The sequence below is a fragment of the Clupea harengus genome, chromosome 22 (assembly GCF_900700415.2).
Source record: "Clupea harengus chromosome 22, Ch_v2.0.2, whole genome shotgun sequence".
NCBI lineage: Eukaryota > Metazoa > Chordata > Actinopteri > Clupeiformes > Clupeidae > Clupea > Clupea harengus.
In genome coordinates this window covers 20,961,824-20,979,053 of record NC_045173.1, presented here as the reverse complement: position 1 = coordinate 20,979,053, position 17,230 = coordinate 20,961,824, and the positions used below count along the sequence as shown (strand labels likewise).

Below are 17,230 nucleotides of genomic sequence, written 5' to 3'. Positions count from 1 at the left end.
GGCCTATTGTGGGGAATTTAAAAAAAAAAAAAGTAGACCAACAGTGCCACCTAGTGAATATTCAGTGTTAAATTCCAACCCGTTGCTAGGCCTATCATGTTGTTAACCGAGTTTGGTCTTTATTTCTTACTGAAGTGCTGTTTCAGCTAAGACTTTGAAACGTGTTGACTGACGGAAAGAACAAGCAACAGCAAAGAAATCAATGTATGCCATATGTCAGAAACACTTAGGTGAGGCAGACTGACGTAGCTGATGAACAACACGTGCTGACAACCCAAACAAGCGTAGGCTAAGGACCGTAGCATTTACCCAAACGCGTTAACAAGCTATCTGTATCGACATTCACTAAACTAAACTGCCCTCGTTGGCCTACGGAGTTTGTTGACGTTTCAAAGAAAACCTGATTCAAAAGCTAACATAACTCTGAAGGCATTACAAGCTTGGCAACCGGTCCTCAGATGGGAATTTGTTTCACCGCGGGAAGTGCAGGTATTGTGACTGTGCCTACGTCTACTACACGTGTTTATCATGCAAACCCGCTGTTATCACATTCATCTGTCAAGTAGCCCACAATTATTTGAGGATATTTCCAAAACATACTTACCCGTCTTTCGTGGTTTCGCCTCAGATCTCCTGCAAATAGCACCTCGTGTTAAACATTAAACAGTTTTGTCGGTGCAAGTCAGTCATTCAAGTCCCTTAATAAAAATTTAACAAGAGGTTCTTAATTACGTCAAAAATGGCATCGGGTGCTTGCAGTTCTGCCGACATCATTCTATTATTCATCCGACCCCAAAAGAAAATGTCCCCTAAAAGTACCTGTCGAAATGCAACTGTCAATAATTAAACGTATTGATCGATTGAGGCTATGAGTGTTTCGAGTTCTAGAAAGTTAGTTTCTAGAAAATAAGCACATTGAGACAACTGTCCTTCGGCTGTAGCGACCAAACTTCTCATACAGCACTGGTCTGTCCTTTGGATTTAGAATTTAGCTTGCTGCTTTAGACAACTCACTTCTGACAACGCATGCTGTTCATGACAAATCTCAACCAGACACAAATATACAAAAGGGTATTTATTAGTGACACATTCCAAAAGAGACCAGTTCTACACTACTCAAGTAGGTAGGTACAATACAAAAAAAAAAAAAGAGATATCAATACAAGTACTGGAATGCGGTACATAACCAACAGGCATAAATACATCTATTTTCTTACCTCACAAGAGTAAGTGAAATGGGGATTAAAAAAAAAAAAGAAAGAGGAAAATTACAAAATAAAGCAGACATCAGAAGAGCTGTAGAATGGGGCTTACGTGACTAAAAGGGGGGGGGGCAAGTCCTATCACTACTCCCTACCGACAGCGACACGCTACTCTTGAGAAACAGGTTTGAGCAATACGATCTGGTACAGTACGTGAGCAGGACCCGTAACAAGTACACTAACAAACACATCATAGCCGCTTGCCTTTGGCCCCACTGCCGTTTGGAGGTACAGAGTTGGTTCCCCCTTAACCCCTCTCTAACAGCAATCCCTGTGTCCCACTGCTCACATCTTCAGCTTCTTCTTGCGTCCACGGCCGTCTGGGGTCCCCTCAGCCTTGCGTTTCTGGCCCTAAAAAGAGACAAGGAAAGTAAAAAAAACAAAATTAAAATATTACTTGTGTTTGTTTTTGTATACTTTTTTTTCTTTTCTTTTAAAAGCAGATAAATAGACTGTATAATGTCAAATGTGTTAAACTTTCTGTCTTGTTCTTGCCTTATATGAATAGTCATTTTTCCCTATTTAGTTGTAATGGGCACCTAAAAAGTTGCAAAGTCCAACATGGGTTCTCCAAAATGACAGCTCTTCTACTTCAAAGCATTGTATGGCAAAATACACTCTGCGAATGAATCAATCCAGAAAATTGACATTCGCCGTGTTTGGCCAGGGGGTCAAAAGTCAGCGGTCCCACCACAGCTTCTCAATCTGGACTGTTTGTATTCACAGCAACCCACATTTATTGGGTGCCATCAGGCACCCCGTAGGCGGGTGAGAGTTAAACTAATTGCCACATCCTGCATTCCTATAGTGTCAGGATGATTGCTTCAGCCTTCCCCCTACTGTCCCAGAGACGGTGTTTGGGCCATCTCCTCCTGCTGCTGCTCATTTCATTTCAATAACATAAGCCCCAAACTCTCTCATGCATCCAGGTTTATTTGGTCATTCAAGTGAATTGGGTCTAATAGGCATCCAACCTGTTTATTTCACTTGCTACTATTTACAGTTGTACTCCTTCGTTTGGGTTTCACATTATTCAGTTTGACTGATACTTGCAACATTTAAGCTTACCGCTTATTGTTTTTAAATAAACTGTTCATTCGTACACCTACCCATGTGCCATGCCATTACATTACTGAGATCTACCAATTTGCATATATACTGCTTGGTAATATTGAAGAAATTTAACAATTGAATGAATGGAGTCAGAATTGTTTTTCCGCAATATTTACCACTAATGCTTTCTGCTGTGACACAAGGTTCAGACACGTATAAACCTTCCTGTGATGTTTTCCGTCGTTGGTAACATTTTGGCTGACCTTAGAGCATTTTTCAGTTATTAGTATGACCTCAAGGTTCAACAGACAGCCCTATGTATTTTTTCTCCAATATTATTATTATTGGAGAGACAGCTTAGGAGGGGGCGAGAGAGAGACCAGTGAGGGATGTTAAGAGGAGGGAGGGAAAGAAGGAAGAAGCAACTTACTGAGGAAGTGCGAGGACCTCTCTTCTTCTTCTCTGCTTTCTCCCTCTCTTCCAGCTCCATGTTCTCTCGCTCAATTAGCGTGATCAGTGTGTTACACCTCCTCTGCAGTTCCTGTGAAGGCACACACACACACACACACACACACACACACACACACACTTTCTTTACTTCAGGTTTCATCCAAAGAAACTGCATAAGTTAATGCTGGCTGACTTTGTACTACAAAAAGTAAATTAAACCATGACATAACATACATACATACATACATACAGACAGACAGACAGACAGACAGACAGACAGACAGACAGACAGACAGACATACATACATAGCTTTGTTGAGTCTAAATGAAACACAATGCCTTAATGACTTTTCAGTGGCATCTAGTGGTGAGGTTGCTGAATTGCAACCAGCTGAATACCCTTCTATTTACAAGCGTGTGTGAATACGAACGCTCGCCCGCAAATGCCATTGCAAAACACCAGTGTTTTGGTTTGTCCATTCTGGGCTACTGTAGAAACATGGCAGAACAACATGGTAGACTCTGTGGAAGAGGACCCACTTCCTATGTAGATACGAAGCGCACATTCTAAGCTAACAAAAACACAATGATTCATAGTTACAGGTATTATACACTAATGAAAACATAATTGTGAATACTATATTCCATCTCTACCAATAGATACCACTAAAAACTACCTTTAGTTCAATTCAATTTCTACAGCACCAACAACAATTTAAATCGTTTCTAGTCGCTTTACAGAGCCCAGAGTCTGAACCCCCCAGAGCAAGCACTAAGGCGACTGGTACAAGAAAAAAAACTTTCTTTTAAGAGGAAGAACCTCAGCTCAAAGGGGGGACCCATCTGCTTGGGACTGGCCAGGTAGAGAGAGATGTAGGCAAACACAAATGTTATAATGCAGACAGCTGATAAATCATTACGTTTTCCCCATCCCTTTCACTTCAAACTCCACACTATGATTGGCTAACAGACTTGCCACCTGCAACCATCTTGAATGAAACGATTCACTGCAACAGGCTGCCAGCTCCACCAAATCACCAACCAAATCATTACAACATCAACACACTTGCCCACCATGGCCCCCCCTTTACTCACCATGGCAGTGCGGGACTTGAGGAACCAGTCAAAGCGGAACTGTGGTGAGTTGCGGATGCACTGGCGTAGCTCATCATAGACGCTCTCCTTGTCGAAGCCCAGCTTGTGCAGCATGCAGATGAGGAAGCGGTCCTCCTCCTCGGTGTAGTTCTTGCCCTTGTTGGTGCCGTAGGAGATCCGCAGCTGATGGAACGGAGCCTTGTATCGACCGATCTGTCACAACAGCGAGACAACGGAGTTTTAACTTCTGCACGTTGCGGGTTAATAAAGCTGCTAGTCATTTAAAAGGAGATCTTGAGGTGGTCCTACCTTTGAGTCCAGTGCTTTCTTAATGCTAATCCTCCTCTGAATCCTAGCCTCACCCCTCTCAATTTGGGCCATGATCTTCTCAATGTCCTGCAGTTCATTGCATCGTTCCCAGAACACAGCTACAACACACACACACACACACTTAGTTTCAGACCAAAAGTACACTTGAAAAATGCATCTACACTTGAATCATGCCAACCAACATACCAGAATATTCCATGACCTCCTCTGGTGTTTTGCCCTCGACCTCACGGGCAATGTTCTCAAGGTCGTCTCGACCCCACTTCTCATTGGCCTTGATGAACTGGTTAAAGTCCCGCTTGTTCCAGATGGTAAATCCCTGTCAGAGGATGTATAAGCAAGAATTTGTACTGAGAAACTGAACAGATAATAAAAGTGAACTGTTGCGTATCATGGCATCTTAAAGTGTAACGTCACCCCAGGTCTGAGCTTAACTTCCCCAACTGCATAATTCTGAAAAAAGCGGGCAAGGGGCTGGGGACGACACGACACTACCATAAATGATGAGTCTATCAGCGAATGAAAATGATACTCTCACTAGTGGGGGCTAGGGGAGGTGAGCCGCCCAATTCACGACGTAGAGAACTCTTCGTCAGTATTGGCATTGCAAGGTTCAATATGACTTTAAACAGTAGATGGTGTGACGAAACACATAAAATCCAGATCTGCATAAAAATGGTAATTTTGTCAATATGAACACCAGCGTTGATGCGTTGTATCACTATACAGTCAAAAAAAAAAAACACACATTTAATTATCCACTACCTCTGTTATTATCTAGACACTAGTACAGAGTAGACATAACGTCAACATGTCGTCATGGGTTACCTGTGTGAGGAGGTTCTCCTTCTCCTCCAGCTCCTCCTCAGTCAGTGCCTCCGCCTCGTCAATCTTAGCCTGCTCCTCCTTTTGCGCCTGGGCCGCATTCGGCAGTTCTGGGTTCCGTGGAACCTGTCAGCAAACGAACATCTCAATCACTTATTTCATCCTCGTCATATGTAGTTAAAAGAATGAGATGACCACAAATACTCATTGGACTACACTCATCATGCATTGCTGCTATATCTATCTATTACATTTTTAAAATAGACTGAAGCAAAGCCTTTGGCTTAATCGGTATGTTGTTTGATGGCTATGAAAGCGACCACTCAGTCAAGCAGGCTATACAACCAAGTGGTTCAAAAACAATATACTGAAAATAAATCTTCGTATGATGTGTATTTTACTATATTTATTTTATTATTATAGAGAGGTGTGGTAATTGCATACAGATGTAATCGTCAACTTTTTTAGCCAACTGCTGTCCATCAAATCTCACATGATGGATTCTAGTTAGTTTAGCATTCATAATATGGAGACTTTCAACTAAGAACAAAGCACCAGAGGATAAAAACATCACATACAAGACACACAGCTTATTTTGGTCCGGTGCAAGGAGCAGTACCTTGTAGCCGATGGTTTTCCTGTAATAGAGAATCTCTTTCTCCAACAACTCAAAGAGTCGTGGGGGGAAGAACTGGAAGTCCTGAACGTTGGGCTGCTTGGGAGGTCTGGGAGCCTAAGGGACAGACAGAGCGATGAAGGCTTTCAGTGTTTGGAATTACCTCTTATACATTACTGAGTTACATAACCTACACAACACCTCATACCATAGACACATCATTTCCAGCTACTCAACAAAACAGTAATAATTTTTGTTCCAGGTTCCATAACACATTTATATGGTGAGAAATAAAAAGACCTCCAATGATATTAATTTATTAACAGATTGCTTAGCACCTTCTTATACTAAAACACACATATTCAATTGAAAGTCAGTGGTGAGTTGAAGGGAGCTGGGCATCTCACCTTGGGGGCTTTGGGTTCACTGACACGCAGGGCCTCCCTGAAGTAGGCGTCCACAGCATAGTTAGCTTTCCGCTCTCGCTTGGGTGGCTCAATCCAGTTTGTGATGACCTGTAATTAGACCAGTAAAGGAGTTCCTCAGCAACACGCTGTGTAATAGAAGCAAGCCTAAACAACCAACCATTACTGAATTCTATGCCACAGTATTAGCCTGCAATTATTTTAAACAAACGTCATTACAAAAAAAAAAAAAAAAAAAACATACCTTTTTCTTTTCTCTGTAATCCTCCCCTTCAAAGTTGTAGACACTGTTTTCTGTGTCCACAGTGAAGGTACGCAGTGAGCCTTCACCAAGTTTGCTCATTTTCTCCTTCAGCTCCTCAGTCTGTTTGGGGACAGACACAGCCGTGAGGACTCAGATTAAGGACCACTTTCTAATGAGGGCTACTTGTGTAGAACTAGCTGAAGCCACAATGCAAGCTTTACACTACCATATTCCTGTAAAGTACCAAGCTTTACAACAACAAATGTACATACAATATGCTAAACATAATTATAAGTGTATAGGTTATGTGAGAAGGTGAAGTGTATAGGTGGCCAAAGACCAGACGAGTCCACACTTGACTAAAGCTGGCCTGATCTCTGGGGTCCCTCACCAGGGTCTTCCACTACCTTCACTTGAAAATCCACAAAACACGCCTCGTGAGCCCATACCTTCTTCTCGCCTCTTTCCAGGATCTCGTTGATGTCCTCGTCAGTGATATCGCTCTCCTTGGAGGCGAAGACATGTGTGGCGCCGTGCCTGATGATGGACAGCATCTCGTCTTTGCCCAGCTTGTTCTGGAGTGGGTCCACCAGCCGGCCTGTGAAGGACAGGGAGAAAGGGGGGGGGCTTGGTTAGCAACACTTAATATGGTTGCCTTCACGTTCTCCATGGCATGATGCACACACATCTCCATCTGGGCCAGATCTGATATGGGGTAACTTTCACTTGCTCTGAAGGTCCGTCAATCAATCAGTCAGAGCTAGATATGGGGTCCGAGTCAATTGGTTTTCAATTTCTCTCTGTAATGTTTCACAGAGCTTTAATGCTGCAATGTGTGCAGGAGGTGACATTGTAACGCTGTTAATTTTTCCATCAAGTGACATAATCCCGCTTCAGTAACCACCGAATATGTATGAAAATGTTTGGCTATAAATACTTCCACTGCTTTCGTTAATACTTCCGTCAAGGTTTTCGGTGCAGTTTATTTTATAGTTCGTCTGCCTGGAAGCAGGATAACGCAAAAACTACTTCCTCCATTTCCATGAAAGATGTAGCATGGGCCAAGGAATAACCCATTACATTTCAGAGTGGATCCGACTCACAGGGCGGCTCTGCATATTTAGTTTCACCTTGGCTAATGTTGCGAGATGCGGCCTTTGGCTTTGGAGTAGGTCTGCGCTCTGAGTGCCCTTGTCATTTCTTGTTTATTCAAAAAAAAAAAAAAATGTATCTTTCACACATTATTGTTGTTGGAAGAAAACAGAGAGAGATTGTTGTGTTTTTGCTAACGAATGGACTCTCCTTGCTCTACCTGGGATAGGGCCAAGTGATGGCGACGTAAATGAGACATCATGTTAGAACGGTTTCCACTTGAGTAGCCAACAGTGACAAAGCAATGTGTGCAGACTCTACTTTGTTTGTTAACAGTCGTCTTATCCTCATCATCGCATTGAACACCGAATCGAAAACGTTCTCACACAACAGCCTCTCCAAATGTGCTTCTCTCTGTCTAGCTGTCAAGTGTCCTCCCTCTTCTCCGGCTCCTATCCTAGCAGAGAGGGAAACTCTAACTGGCTCCAAAAATGTTCTGTGGATCTGAATGTACAACTTGCGTGTTTGTCAGCAGCGCAGTAAGCAAGTTTTGAAAATGAAAGGAAAGCGACTGGCATACCGCGGTTCACATGTGCATATTGAACCGTAGAGAGCGTACCAATCGGTTCGACAATATAGAGTGTACCGTTGCATCCCTTGTATTTGTGTGTGTGTGAAAGAAAAAAAAGAACGCTTTACCTTGCTGGATGACAATGGAGTCCAAGCGAAGCTTCATTTCAGCTCTCTCCACGATGCGCTCCTCAACAGTATTCTCGGTGATGAAGCGGAACACACGCACCTGCTTCTTCTGACCGATTCTGTGAGCACGATCCTAGTGGTGGAGGGGCAAAAAAAAAAAAAAAAAAAAAAAACACATGTTAAATTTTAGAACCAATACTTTCAGTGCACTTAGTACTCAGTATACACTATACAGGGTCCACAGAGTATACAGGTAATCAATGTAAAAAAAATAGGAGTAGAGATTGTTACGGGTAGTGCAACAGTACAGGACGTCATAATTAAATGTACTGACCATGGCTTGCAGGTCGACCTGGGGGTTCCAGTCAGAGTCGTAGATGATGACCACATCTGCTGTGGCCAGGTTAATGCCCAGGCCTCCAGCCCTGGTGCTCAGCATGAATATGAACTTGGAGCTGTCGGGCTCGTTGAAGGCATTGATTGAGATCTGAGGGAGATGGGGAAGGAAACCAAAGAGTACAAAAGAGCATGAAGAAAAAAAAATCTAATATTTAATATTTACTCATCATGCATATTTTATTTTCCAGTTTTCCCGAAAGACTATACAGAAGGTATTACCTGTCTCTCTTCGTGAGCGGTCTGTCCGTCCAGACGGCAGTAACCCCAGTTACGCCACATGCAATAATCTTCCAGGATGTCCAGCACCCTGGTCATCTGACTGAAGATGAGTACGCGGGAACCTGATAAAGGAAGAGTGTCAGTTGCTGATAGCTGCTAGAAACTGCTTCTCACACATCGAATCAACTGAAGCCTGTGTATGTGCTGTTGCATTAATGAGTTGTTTGTGATGCCTGATTGATTCTTAACATGATTCCATAATTTCTTACAATCAATGTATAAGTGATCTATTTGATGCAAGTTTGAAATGTAAATATGTTGTGACTTGACTTGAATACATTTGTTTACAGTTAAATTTCAGTAAGGCACAAGAGTGAGTCGCTTTTAATGGAATTCAGAAGTGTGTGTGTGTGTGTGTGTGTGTTTATATATCTCACAAGGCTCTGCTATATTACTAATGTGTGAAGCCAAAGCAGATATTCAAAAACCTTTAAAGAATCTTAAAGACTCAACCTCTTGTCAGGACAAGCAGCCAACGAGGTATTTTATTCTTTTGTACCCGTTACTGAAAGTCTCTTATGTTCATGTAAGCAATAACATGGCAATAACCACCCGTTTCAAAGAACCGAACTGTGCGTTATCGTGAAGAGCTACACACTGAATGACTTGAACGTTTTCTGCGCAACTACAAAATGTGAAAAGTAAAAAAAAAAATAGTAACATACCTTGGGCCTTCATTTTGGGCAGCAGCTTGTCCAGCACGACCATCTTTCCACTGTTGACCACCAGGTGCGAGTCAGTGGTGTAGGGGGGCCCGGGCTCCGCGCCATCGAACAGGTAAGGGTGATTACAGCACTTCCTCAGCTGCATCAGGATGTTCAGCAGACGCATCTTGTCCATCTTACCCGCCGAGTTGAGGATGTCAATATCCTTCATCAAGATCTTTGTGTACCTGAGAATTTCAAAGAAAGAAAAAAAGAAACTCATCAGGGGTGACTTTGAAGGCTGCACTGCAGAAACCTCAAGCATACCAACTTTCACTCCACACATGCACTTGGGGAAATGTACTCTGTACTGACAAGAACAATAACAAATAAACAAAGCAAGGGAGATAAAAGGGTAGACGCTGGGAAACAGTAGAATTTGGAAGGTGTCCTAGTGTGCAAATGCAAAACAGAGTGAATTTTCAAGAGAGTTAAATCACAAAGAATACCCCGATATGTTATTTACCGGCCCTATTCTACCGTACCCAAAGGCCTTGCTCGTACAAGTCGGAATCCACAACTGTAATGTCCGATATTTCAGTAACGACGTGAACCTTACCATTCTCTCTGCATCTTGCTGAGCCCCACATACATCTTCACCTCCTTCTTGGGCAGCAGAGATTTCTCCACATCAGCTTTGATACGACGCAGCAGGAAGGGACGCAAGACCTGGACGGCAGGAGGGGGACAGCCACATTAGATATGGAGGCTTAATGAGTGGAATTAGATGTGTGGTGGGTTCCAGGGCCCTCGTGAGGTGACGGGGCTGGTGTACTCACAGTGTGCAGACGTTCCACAAGTTTCTGGTCTCCCAGGCAGTTGTTTGTGTCAAACCAGGAATCAAAGTCCTTCACAAGCAAAAAAAGGAAATGTTTAAAAGGGTTTTACCTGTAAATTGCCCATAAATATATTGATTGGAAGTCTTCATTGTAACACATTATGTTCTACAGTGATTTTCTTTTCTACAGTGATCTCCCTGCTCTACTTGGCATCATGCCCTCACCACCTGTAGAAGTGGCAGGATATCAATAAACCCCCACCTACTGTGTACTATTAATTAACTTTATACTTTAGTACATACACCTGTTATGTACCTTGATACATTGTTACAGCCTATGTGCAATCACACCCGGTTACTGTGACTATGTACTACTCCAGAAGAAAAAAGGACAAACATACAAGAAAGTATTAATACCTCAGAGGAGTTGAAGACATCGGGCAGCAGGAAGTTCAGCAGAGCCCACAGCTCATGAAGATTGTTCTGGAGCGGGGTTCCAGTCAGCAGCAAACGGTTGGTGGTCTTGAACTCGCGTACGATTTCTGACAGCTGCAAAACAAACACCATTGCCTGTTACAGACTCTCAATGCATCGTTTCACTACTAATATAACGTAACTGCATAAATGCAGTTAAAAGCCTTTACTGATGAATGGCTAAGCAATTGTAGGCAAGCAGTTCATTACTAAAAAAAAAAAAAAGCAGCCAAGTTGCTGCTGTATGACAGAGAGAATCCTGACCTTTGACTTTTCGTTCTTGATGCGGTGGGCCTCATCAATGACAAGGTACCTCCAGTTGAACTTCTTGAAGACCGCACGTTCAATGATGAGCATTTCATAGGAGGTCACACACACATCCCACTCCCCTGGCAACAGGGTGTCACGGATGAACGCATTCTGAGAAAAAGGAGGGGAGAATGCAAAAACAAGAAAGAGTGTGACTACACAATACAGCCCTGTTGTTAAAATAAATCACTGACTATACTCCCTGATCACATGTAATATGACAATTGACCACATTTAATTAGCCAATGCATGCACAAATTATCGCAACACAATAACGCATAGCATGCAGCCAGAGAAGAATAACCTGAAACTATGTAGGTGCATAAAACTAAGTTGCTGTCATACAAAATGAGCAAACAGTAGAAATAACATAATTCACATATGCAGCCTTAGTAATGTGTGCCTCACCATTACATTCAAAGGTCACCAGATCAGCCCTGGCAAACCCTGTGCAGTAATATAAATATAGTTGCCAAATGTATAAGATAGATGGGTTTTGGCATGCCAGGGCTGACAGTAGGGCTGAACGATTTGGGAAAATAATCTAATTGCGATTTTTTACCAAAATATTGCGATTGCGATTTAATATGCGATTTTTTTTCCCTCTTTTTTTCCCCAACAAAACGTAATGAATGATTTAAATATGAACAACACAATATTAGATACATTTAGTGTAAAATATTCTTTCCCACATTTTTGATTTTTATTTAACTGCTCATTAGAGAAACAAGAACAACAAATCAGTGGCTTTGCCACTGTGCATTTAAGTAATTTAAAAAAAGTAATTTTAAGTATAAACACTAGGCATGCACTTTTTAAACACTCTGTGCAAAATGTACCATCTTTAAAAAAAAAAAAAAAAAATGATATATATATATATTTTTTTTTTAGACCACGTTTTTTAATCGCGAACGTTGCGGTTAGAAAATCGCGTTCTATCATATCGCGATTAAATCGCAAATGCAATTAATCGTTCAGCCCTAGTTGACAGGTATGAAAAGTTTGAGCTGTAAGATGATGCTCACCCTCTGTTCCCGGTCACCAATAAGGCAGACAGCTCGTAGGGAGGGCACCCAGCGCTTAAACTCATTCATCCAGTTGTACAGCGTCGACTTGGGCACCAGAACCATGTGTGGCCCCGGGATGTTACGGTAGTGCTTCATGTAACCCAGCAATGAGATGGTCTGAAGAGTCTTCCCCAGGCCCTAGAATACCAAGGAAAGGGGGGGAGAAAGAGACAGAAAAGAGCCAAGCATTATTCAGGTCTTACTGCAAAAAAATTGAAATGCATATTACGTGGATGTAAATGTGAGGAAAACCAGCGGAAAAAGAGACAAGCATACCATCTCATCAGCGAGGATCCCGTTGATGCCATTCTCATAAAGGGAAATGAGCCAGTTTAACCCACGAACCTGATAGTCCCTGAGCTTACCATTTTTTACATCTGCAAGGACACAGAATTTCCAAGGGCAAATTAGAGGTATACAGAGGGTGTCACACCAGGGCCAGAGGGATAAAATACATCTTAGTCAGCTACAAACAGACAGGCAGAGAGAGTATAGGCATATCCCTTACAGTGGGGGGAGTCATCAAAACGTGTGCACACGTTGGTGGTTTTGTTGCTTTCACTCAACAACTCCTCGTCTTCCTCCGTCTCTGTCCGCCGGTGACGGTTGCTGTGATGATGCAAAAAAAAAAAAAAAACAAACAAAAAAATTGTTTAACTTCCAAGTCACCATGGGAAGCATTTTACTCCTTAGTGGTCCTGTCTACATTTTCCCACAGACAATCAGGTAGCCGATCACAGCATGTTTTATCCATCCTTAAAAGGACCAATATTGGGGAACAGGCAAGGGGAGTACTCACTCTCCAGCTGAGAGCAGGTTTTGCTTCTCATCCTTCTTCATGCGGGGACGCCCCGGCTTCATCTTCAGAGGGGAGGTGGGGGTTTTCTGGGCTGCTGGCTGGATAAAGTGAGCAAACACCTCTGTCTGTTTCAGGAGGTACTCAAATCGGTTGGTCCGATCGGTTTCCTAAGAGAATGGGGAGATAATAATGAAATAACATCACTACCAAACAGTATCAAACAGAACAGTGCCATAAGAGTTCTGCACATAAGATGCTACTATTCCTGGTTCACAAAGTGGATGCACCATGTTACACGCAGTTCACAAATATTTTAATTGTTTTTGTTTTGGGTTTGAGCCAATGAATAATTGTCTATCTTTTCAAACACTATACAAGCATGTATAGATTGTATGTTTTCTTTTCATAATGATTTTTTAAATCTACTTTTTCCATCATGTGATGGACACCCAGTAAAGTCCTCACCACTTTCTCCTCATATCCAGGCAACAGCAGCCCCTTCTCTGGAAACTCATTTGGAGAAGAAGAGGATGATTCCTCTTTACTCTCCTGTCCGACCTCGGGGGCCTCATCCCGGCCAGTATCTGATGCTTCACCCTAAAAGGGCAGACAACAGGTTGACAAAACAAATCAGTGAAACTAGGGGAAGTAAAAAAACTGACCCCTGCTCCCCAGGTCATAACTTTAAGATACTAGAAATACATCAATCTGCATTTCGGTCAAAATCATACACTGTTGTGTGTAACACATGATGGTACGTGTGAAAGATAATAATACATGTCTTACACACACACACACACAATTATATAACATTACGGTACCATATTACCTACAACAACGAAGACATCAAGAACGAAGTCGAAGTGTTTGTGATGGACTGACGTCATTGCCAGTCACCGGATATAGTGTATAAATTGACATCGGAGTTGCGTTTGTAGGCTACCTTTCACTCAGTTGCATTTTAAAACGCGCCAGCAGCAAACGCAACAACACTGAATACATTGCGCTCACATTATGATAGGAACAGGCTCTTCAGATTTTGCTGTCCATTAATTGTCATTCTGGTCTCAGACACAAGCTCGACTAGTTAACGGGAAACCGCCTAGCCTTCTCAGCGCGCCAACATGGTAGGCCGTGGTGGCTTCAATCAACGGAAAGCAGTGTAAAAAAAATAACACACTAAACTGGTTAAAGTTATCCATTTAATTAGAAGATGAAAATTACTGAACAAGGACGATATGGGTACCGAATGGGTACTAAATCGCGGTCAAGAAAACAGAGGCGACACAAAGCTCCATAGAAGCTGGCAGCGTTTTCAAAACAAACCTGAGAATACAGTGGTCTTGCAGTCAAGCTAGCTTGCGTATGCTAGGTGGCTAGCAAACAAGCAAGTACGGTTACCAGAAGCACATCTTACCATATGATCACGTTACATCAATTTACACCAATAAACATCGATTGAAAGACCAATACAAGTGACTCCGTAAGATTGAATTGGAGAGCTAACGTTAGTTTAGCCATGTTACAAATGAAATAGTTTAGAAAAGTTTTGCAACGCTATTAGCCAGCTAACCGAGACTATTCTGTGTGGGCACATCCTCACTTGTTTAAGCCACGCAGTCCAACGCGAACTGGTAAGTTACAATAAACGATGGCTATCACTTCATTTGGCGGCTAAGTTTGGATAAATAAGAAAATTGATTAAAAATAGCAACCGTCGTATTTGTTTTTTACGCCAAAAGTCTCGAACCCTTCAATTCAATAAACCACGGTGTTTCATAAGGATGCATGGCGTTCGCTAATGATCACTTAGCCAGCGAATGAACCAATCACAGTTCTTAGTTCAAGTTATTATTAATCAAATAAAAATAGAATATAAACATTCATTCAACAGTAAATAGGCATACATTGATCACAGAGACTATCGTACAGCCACGGGTCAGAGAAAATGGATGCCTATATGGTATCTAGCTAGCTAGCTAACTGGCTACCATGAAGTAACAGCTAAACTGCAATCACTGGTGTTGCCATTGTTTGGCGCATCTGCTCTAAGAAACTAGCATCATAACACTTTCTCGCAAGCGAGGTCAGATAAAGCGTCTTGCAAATTTGAGACATCGCCTGATATTCTACACAAATACAACGGGAATACTGAAACATATGGCTATACTGTCACAAAGCTTCACAAAAAGTTTCAGCCCGACAGAGTTGTAAGTCAATTTCAAACTAGACAGCGTTAGCTAGTTAGCTACTTTTCTTACCACTGCCCCAACTAGAAGTTCAGGCTTCTCTTCCCGCTTGTCCACGCAGGTCTCCTGGTCGGACATTCTCTGGCAATTCAATTAGGTTAAAATAATTAATCACCAATGGAAAAAAAGTCTTCCGCTCAAGATCCTCAAGTTTCGAAGTCCAAATAAATACGAAACAAAAAAGACAAATAGCACTACTAAGTAATTTGTTTACAATGAAGCCAGAAGAGGCACAATTGTACGCGCTCGTATGTGCAGGTCCCTCTGCCCGGCTTTTTGTGTTCTTCTTCCCCTGCTATGATTCAATGGTGGGTCGCCCCCGCTTGCAGGGCTCCTCATTGCCACCTACAGGTCCAATCATAAGTTACAGCAAGGGTGTACGGGTTGAGGGTGGAAAAGAGGAATGAGAAACGAGCACTTTAGTCCAGGCAAAGTAGCGTTTTACGACAGACTAATTGTAAAATATTTTTTTTCAGCATAGATCATTTCTATGAGGTGTCTAGAACAACATACTAAAAGTCCTAAGAAATCCTAGTTGAGGAAATATGTTTAATTCTCATCAATCTGAGATGTGTGCTAATAATGCATGGCAAAAATACACCTCAAAAATGTATTTTTTTCCCTTTACTCCTACCAAAATGAAACTTTACACATTTTTTGTATTACAAGTTTCTTTGAAAATGAATTTTAATATGCAAATGAGCTATACACTAATCGAATATGCCCAAAATACACCTAAATAGGCTTCATTTTTTCCTTTACTCCTACCACAATAAAACGTTACATAGTAAATGTATACATTAAAAGTAAAAAAAAATTGTATTACAAGTTTCTTTTGAAGTTAATTTGAATATGCACATGAGCTCCACACTTATTGAATATGTCCATAGGCAGAAACACCATTCATATGTATGACAAATACATTGGCCCAATCTTCATCCAATCATCCTACTGCCAATGGGAGATGACAATGCTGCTTTTAGACTGGCCTCTAACCTGAAAATTGCCTGGCTTGGTAGTACCTGTTAGGGGTATGGTGTTTCTGCCTATGCAGTTAGAACATATTCAATAAGTGTGCTCATGTGCATATTCAAATTCATTTCAAGAGAAACTTGTAATTTAGCCTGGACTAAAAGCCAAACAACTCTTCCTGGCTTTTATAATTCAGCCAAATTTAGCAATAATTTGACTTATGATTGGCAGGCCTATGTGTGCACATATGACACTTAAGTTACAGTGCCCTCCACAATTATTGGCACCCTTAGTAAATATGAGCAAAACAGGCTATGAAAAAATATGTCTTTGCTGTTTATCCTCTTGGTCTTTCACTCAAAATATTCACAAAAAGCTTACCTTAAATTTTTTTACTTACATTGAAGTAAAATTATTGAAAGAAAAAAAAACTGTTGACAATAAATAAATATTTCCCCCCAAAACATGTGGGCTTCACCAGAGTAGACAGGTTGCCTAGGCTGCTGGTGGTCAGTTTAATGGAGTCAGGGGGGCCGAATAATATAACTTCAGACTTATTCTCATTTAATTGTAGGAAATGTTGTGCCATCCAACACTTGATGTCCTCAAGGCAGTCCAAGAGACTGTTTAGATTTTGCCGGTCGTTAGGTTTTAGGGGGAGATAAAGCTGTGTGTCATCTGCATAGCAATGGAAAGAGATGTTGTGCTTTTGAATAATTTGACCAAGGGGTAGCATGTAAATAGAAAACCGGATGGGACCTAGGATGGAACCCTGTGGGACCCCGCAGGAAAGACTAGCAGATGAGGAGGAAAAATTACTTATATTTACAGCAAAACTTCAATTGGTGAGGTAGGATGAGAACCAGCTCAAGGCAATACCACTAACTCCAACCCCGCACTGGAGACGGTCAATTCAAATGTTGTGGTCCACTGTGTCAAAAGCTGCACTGAGGTCAAGAAGAATCAGAACAGCACAATCACCAGTCAACAGAGAGGAGCAGGTCATTAGATACTTTTAACAAGGCAGACTCTGTGCTATGATGAGCCCTAAAACCAGACTGAAATCTTTCCAATATGTTATTTTGGTGTAAATGGGATATCAATTAGCA

The 17,230-nt window shown here is 41.8% G+C and overlaps 2 protein-coding genes across 2 annotated transcripts in view; both read right to left on the bottom strand.

The window, feature by feature from the left end:
- The window catches only part of LOC116218355 (type II inositol 3,4-bisphosphate 4-phosphatase-like), a 166,691-nt gene extending 165,769 nt beyond the window's left edge, over positions 1-922 (bottom strand). Inside the window, exon 1 of the mRNA XM_031559503.2 lies at positions 605-922. The gene's annotated coding sequence lies outside the window, so the exon portion shown is untranslated. The remainder of the gene's footprint in view (positions 1-604) is intronic.
- A 140-nt stretch (positions 923-1,062) lies between these two features.
- smarca5 (SWI/SNF related, matrix associated, actin dependent regulator of chromatin, subfamily a, member 5) lies at positions 1,063-15,464 on the bottom strand. The gene is made up of 24 exons (XM_012818904.3): positions 15,162-15,464; positions 13,366-13,497; positions 12,901-13,067; positions 12,610-12,710; positions 12,378-12,478; positions 12,060-12,239; positions 10,990-11,145; positions 10,669-10,800; positions 10,253-10,321; positions 10,033-10,142; positions 9,435-9,661; positions 8,710-8,831; positions 8,426-8,578; positions 8,092-8,224; positions 6,750-6,898; positions 6,301-6,420; positions 6,039-6,146; positions 5,635-5,748; positions 5,019-5,141; positions 4,377-4,509; positions 4,170-4,288; positions 3,861-4,073; positions 2,746-2,856; positions 1,063-1,613 (listed from the first exon to the last, which is right to left on the bottom strand). The coding sequence occupies exons 1-24, from the start codon at positions 15,225-15,227 to the stop codon at positions 1,548-1,550; spliced, it is 3,105 nt and encodes a 1,034-aa protein (XP_012674358.2). The 5' UTR covers positions 15,228-15,464; the 3' UTR covers positions 1,063-1,547.
- Between the last annotated feature and the right edge of the window lie 1,766 nt (positions 15,465-17,230).

Coding starts and splice junctions, on each gene's coding strand:
- smarca5 (XM_012818904.3), bottom strand. CDS start 15,227: ATGTCCGACCAGGAGACCTGCGTGGACAAGCGGGAAGAGAAGCCTGAA. Junction 4,289..4,376: donor GGAGGTCATGGAATATTCTG/GTATGTTGGTTG, acceptor TGTGTGTTGTAG/CTGTGTTCTGGGAACGATGC. Junction 4,074..4,169: donor AGAAAGCACTGGACTCAAAG/GTAGGACCACCT, acceptor CTGTTGTGACAG/ATCGGTCGATACAAGGCTCC.